Source organism: Mustela putorius, unplaced genomic scaffold, assembly GCF_011764305.1.
Source record: "Mustela putorius furo isolate JIRA1106 unplaced genomic scaffold, ASM1176430v1.1 tig00000275_pilon_pilon_pilon, whole genome shotgun sequence".
Classification (NCBI taxonomy): Eukaryota; Metazoa; Chordata; class Mammalia; order Carnivora; family Mustelidae; genus Mustela; species Mustela putorius.
Genome location: NW_025421341.1, coordinates 34357381 through 34363380, shown reverse-complemented (window position 1 = coordinate 34363380; position 6000 = coordinate 34357381). Strand labels below are relative to the sequence as shown.

The following is a 6000-nucleotide window of genomic DNA, read 5'->3' as shown; positions in this document are numbered from 1 at the left end:
CCCCAGTGGTATTTAGGGTGGTAAAGCAGTCAACTAAAATCCTGAAATTTTCAGTCTTTCTTGCAATAATTACATATTTATGTTCCAATTAAGACTTAAGATGTTGGGTGGGGCTCCCAAAAAAGCCCCTTATAAAGAGCTGAGTAAGCCAGAAGGAGCACTCCCTTTGCCTCACCCCAGTCCTTCCTCCTGCCCGGAATACAGGATTTGATGATTTGTGCTCTGTCACCTTGGACCATGAATGTCCGTGAGTATGAAAGCCACAATCAGGATGGTTAAAAAAAAAAAAAGAACCAAGGTCCCTGAACAACATGCCAGCCTCCGAACTTTACTGGAGAAATAAACCATCTGTTTAAGTCACTTTGTTTGCTTTTTTGTCTTATACACAGCCAAACCTAATCCTGACCTGCTGACAATTTTCAGAATCATTTCTCATACTAAAAGAGAAATTCAAAGGAAAAAATGATTTTTGGTCAAGGGACACTAGTCCACCACTCCTACACTTGGGGGGACAAGTAAACAATCTTTAGGAAATAAATGGCTCTGCTGAAGACCAGATGGACTGAACTGAGTACTGAAGCTATTCTGAATTTCATCCTCATGCTGCCATCCCTTTGCCAGCAACAAAACAGGTGCAGTGATAAGATTTTAGGCTACAGAGCAACAACGGGGGCAAGAGCCCACTTCTCTTCCCTTGCTTCCTGTCATTTATGTGCTGTTCCTCCCATACCATGAAGCACAGCAATGCTGTTTTAGTTGCAAAACATTCCCTCTTATTAATCCTTGGAGGGAAACTCTATTCTCGAAGGCTCCCGGTCTGGAACTGGCACTACCAATAGCTGTATAGGTTCATCATTCCCAGGACATCTAATGACATCCCTAAAAGAAACATCACACATCTGATTGCTTCAAGGTTCCCAGTCTCCCTACTGTCCCAGCAAGCAGCACAGCTTCCTCATTAGGAATTGCCTGCACTCAAGCAGGGCCAAATCCATCTCCAGAGCCAGGCTGTTTCTTTTTGCTCCATGAAACCTATCAACTAGGAGCCCAACTTCCATCTGGAATGTGCTCTTGTTTGGTTATAACTTAACTGTTTGGAATGTGCATGCCTGATGCTCTTGTGAGGAAATTCTACTTCCCGGACTGGAAGCACAAGGGAGAAATAACTTCATTTTACAGTGGCATTTCTGTCAGTCCTACAGACTTTTTATTTTTATTAATAATGCAGAGGGCATTTTGTATAAAATAAATGTCAAATTCTTTACCTGATCAATTTGAAAAAAAGTGTTTATGAAAGGACACACATTACATATTTATAAAATGATTGCCTAGGAAAGAAATAATGAAGATAAAGCCAGAGGTACTACTATCCTGAAATTAAAAAATGATCCCTCGGGGCGCCTGGGTGGCTCAGTGGGTTAAGCCGCTGCCTTCGGATCGGGTCATGATCTCAGGGTCCTGGGATCGAGTCCTGCATCGGGCTCTCTGCTCAGCAGGGAGCCTGTTTCCTCCTCTCTCTCTCTGCTTGCCTCTCTGCCCACTTGTGATCTCTGTCAAATAAATAAATAAAATCTTTAAAAAAAAAAATGATCCCTCAATTTAGAGCCAATGAAGAGTTAAAGTTCCTTGATGTATATGGCACAGATTCATCTTATGCAGATAATTACCCTAAGTGGCAACAACATCTCCCACCCCACATGCTCTTCCTACAATGTGACCTTATTTCTTCCATCAAGGAGAGGGTCCCATGTTCCCAGCCTCCTGAGTCTCAGTGGGTGTGTGGGGACTTTGACAGAATAAAAGTACCACAGAAGTGACACTATGTAACCTCTGAGTTCAGGTCACAGATGGTGATACAAACTCTGCTTGGTTCTCCTCTGGTGGGGAGCCAACTGCCACCCAAGCAGCCCACCTACTCTGAAAATTTCGTGAAGAGGACCCATGACCATGAACTCAACTGAGCTCCTAGCCAACAGCCAGAAATCAGCCAGAATCAGCTGCCAGTCACGAGTGATCAATCTTGGCCAGCCAACCTTATCGAACCTTCCCAAGACTGAAGCCCAGCTGACATCTGACCACAATAAGAGGCGGCCCCACAGGAGAACTGTCCAGATGAGCCCTTCCCCAAAATCATGACTCCTAAAACTACCAACAAAATGGAAGGGTTGTTTTAAGTAAGTATGGAGTAATTTGTTAGGCAGCAACAGTAACCAGAATACCAACTATCTAGGGGAAAGTCTCCATAATAAAACTATCTTGTCTGGGTATGTTTTTAAGCCTCCAAATTAAAGTAAGTAAAAACAAACTATGTACAAAAGAAATACTTCGAAACTCAGAAAAAGGGTGCCTAGGTGGCTCAGTTGGTTAAGTGACTGCCTTTGGCTCAGGTCAGGATCCCAGAATCCGAGGATCGAGTCCCGTCTCAGGCTCCCAACTCCATAGGGAGTCTACTTCTCCTTCTGACCTTCTCCCCTCTCATGCTCTCTCTCAAATGAAATCTTAAAAAAAAGAAAAGAAGGGGTGCCTGGGTGGCTCAGTGGGTTAAAGCCTCTGCCTTCAGCTCAGGTCATGATCCCAGAGTCCTGGGATCAAGCCCCGCATCGGGCTTTCTGCTCAGCAGGGAGCCTGCTTTCTCCTCTCTCTCTGCCTGCTTCTCTGCCTACTCGTGATCTCTGTCAAATAAATAAATAAAATCTTAAAAAAAAAAGAAAGAAAAGAAAAGAAATATATATATATATATATATATATATAAACTCAGAAGAAGTTAATTTGTAAGTTAAATTTATAGAAAGGGATATAACGTTGTAGTTGGAAGTCAGTGGAGAGATGGGAGTGTGAAAAAGAGCAGAACTGAGACAGAGGAACATTCCTAGGGAACAGTGGTTTCTTTCCACTAAGTGGGAAATTCCTCAAGTTGAAGCAAGTTTCCTGGTTAAGTAAATGGAATGTTCCGTGATAAAAATGACTTTGCTACCCCAAATCCACCTACCCCACCCCCAAGTGTTTGTCCTTTAATTTTTAATTTATTTTTATTTTCCCTGAACAAGCACACAGTGGAGTCTAGTTTGGAAGGTGTGGGCAGGCTCTGACAGGCACATTCAGAGGATGCGTCTGTGGTATGAGGGCAGAAGACCATCCACGAATCAGCAGACAGGGACAGTGAAAGGAATAAAGACATTTGGTCAAACTTACCTGTGTTTATCTTGATCTCTACAGTCCTAAATACAGAGCCAGCCAGTGTTCCATAGCCTGGCAGGAAAAGCCATGGCTGCCTCCATGTCTCGGGCGCTCACGTATTGGGAGCGTCTTCAAGGTGCCAAGATAATGGCTTAGTGCAAGACTTCAGCCTTGATAAAAGCTACAAGAGGTGCTCAGACAGAATACCACCATGTTTTATTTAAGTTCTTTTTTATTTTCCTCCACACTGGCAAAAGTTCCGAGGGAGCTTAAAGTTTTGTAAACATTTTAACTATCCCTCTTTCCCCACCCCCCACTTTTGAATTTACAAAGCAAAGGAGAGCAGGAGTCCCAACTTTTAATGGTTCCCCATCTCCTCATGCTATTTGATCCAAAAACTATATACAAGTTTGTAGCAGTCTCTGTATAGTTATTGTACATGTCTGGGAGGGAGGGAGGCAAGAAGGGATAGGGAGAATGGAGATCCAAAAGAATAAAAATAGAAACCAAATATAATCAGCCAAAACCAAAATGCTCTCAGAGCAACTCCAGCCTTCTTCAGGCAATGATGACAGAAAGGAAAGGTGCTCTACCAGGAGCCACCCGAACCACAGCACTTCTCACACAGGGACGGATGGTCCAATGGCTCCAGACCAAAGTGTGATTGGCAATTCCAGGTGATGTTCTGCGGGGGTTGGGGGAGGCAGGAAGAGTACTGGTTTATAAATAGGGCTTGAATACATTTATAACTGAAGTGAAGGGGTATTAGGAGGCCATGATCAGAAGCCAGAACCAGGCTTCTCTCCCCCATTCTCTCCCATCCCCTCCATCCCACTGCATTCTCCTGTGTAGTGGTTTCCATGGATGAAGGTCTTAAAGATGGTTAGGTTTTGTATGTTTTTCTTTTCAGAAAAGGCAAGCAACTTTCCATTCTAGAATCTTTAAACAAAACCTTTTGGGGCCACAGCAAGACACACACGCAATGCTCTGAAGAACCAGATGAAATTCCGGGCTTTTATCAGAAGCAAAAGTTTATCCCTATCCAAAATGAAATTATACAAATTCATACATATGGTAAAGATCCTAGCTGCCTCTTAAACGAGACAAATTTTCAGCAGAAAGGCCCAAAACAAACTGGTCCTAGTCCTCTGAAGTAAAAATATTTATGGGAAAAATCAGTTTTTGTAAGAAAGGAAAAATTAAAGAGTAAGTCCTTCTCCCAGGCCATAGGGTTTCCTTTGTCCAATAAGGTTGGAGAATGCCAGGGGAGAAGTCAGCTTGCTTGGAAGTCACTATCTAATGAAAAAAATGAATCCTTTCTCTGAAAGGATGCTCAGAAAGAACAGGTGAGGGGTGTGCAACATCAAACCAATCCAATCTAAACTCCACCCCACTCAGGGCCTCTTTGATGCAATCCCAAAGTTAGTAGTGGCAATGCAGCTGTCAGACTGGGGGCGCTCTGACTGTCTTGTTGGATACTCAAGTCACAGTCCATGGCATGGTATTGCTGGCCAATGTCTGTTACCATTAACTCTCTTCATGATTGCACCAGTTAGACCCCTTACCCTTATGGGGGGTTAAAAAGAACAACAACATAGAAGGGGAAAAAGTGACATAAGAAAGTAAATAGCTATTGGCAGATCCCAACATACTTTCTGGGACACAGTAGATGAAATCACGGCACAGTAAACAGGTGCTGCCCAAAATCAGCCTTGTTGGGGAGTAATCCCAACTGCCACCCCCAAGACACAGGGTCCGGTCCACTTATCTACAGTCTGAGATGCTCACCAACAAAAACAGTTTAAAGAATCTTGGACACAAAGGGCTAGAAGAAAAAGCCTGAGATGATCGGTTCTGTGATTTGTTGCAGAGTGATAAAGAGTAAATGGTGAGTAAGTGTTGTGTCCAAAGGTGGAGAATCCATGGTCAGCAGAGAGGAGAAGGAAGGCCAGTCCACTGGCAGGTGCTCAGTAGTCATCCAAAGTCTCGATTTCACCCATATTGAGTCGCTCTGATGAAGCATTGACTGAAAACCCTGCAGGGAAAAATTGGCAATAAGTGACCACATCCAGACAACCATGGGGCTCCAATTCCGGACACTGGGCTGGAAGAGAAGTCTCTCATGTTTTAGCATACCACAGATACACTAAAAAAAGGAAGGAAGGATGGATAAAGGTCAAAGAGCAGTATTCTGCTCTTCTAAAGAGAGATTCTTTGTTTTTATTTATTTCTTAGGGTTCTGGTATAATTTAAGAATGGAGGGGAAAAAAAGAATTCCAAACTAGTACGTTAGAGATTCCTGAGAAGAATCTGGGCTGTGAGCACATGTTAAGGCCAAGTGAGGCTGGCTAGTGGGGAACGTTCATTCGGGAGGTGAATCTTAACAGAGATGGGGACAGGCGAGGGGAGGAATAACACATACCAAATACTCTGCAACTACCTGACCAGATGACTGTGAAATCTAAGTGGAAGTAACACTACTTCAGTCCCCCTCACTACTGGGACTACCTCCCCACCCCACCCCCCGAGGTTAAAAACCTTTTCAAAGTTTCAGCCAAAAGCTTTTGCTATTCGAGGGCAGAAGGCTTCATGGAAGATCCTCACAGCCCTCAGATGTTTTCTCAAGGGTAGACCACACAAAAAGATTCAAGTACTTTGTTCAATTCAACCTATTGTAAGTAGGCTTGCAAAAGGAAAGGATTTCAGTTAGCCATACTGATAAACCAAAATGGAATCTAGTTTAGAGAAAGCAGGTTCAGCATCCCCACTGAAGGCAAGAGCAGTAGTCACAAACACTACTAACGTTCTGAAAACCTAATCCCA

At 43.4% G+C, this 6000-nt stretch overlaps 1 protein-coding gene across 7 annotated transcripts in view; it reads right to left on the bottom strand.

The window, feature by feature from the left end:
* Positions 1–3391: 3391 nt before the first annotated feature.
* Positions 3392–6000, bottom strand: part of GIGYF2 (GRB10 interacting GYF protein 2) — a 148760-nt gene continuing 146151 nt past the window's right edge. For all 7 annotated transcript variants that reach the window (XM_045078909.1, XM_004773488.3, XM_004773489.3 and 4 more), the window contains one exon: positions 3392–5212. In XM_045078909.1, coding sequence (XP_044934844.1) covers positions 5145–5212 — 68 coding nt within the window. In that variant the 3' untranslated portion in view covers positions 3392–5144. The remainder of the gene's footprint in view (positions 5213–6000) is intronic.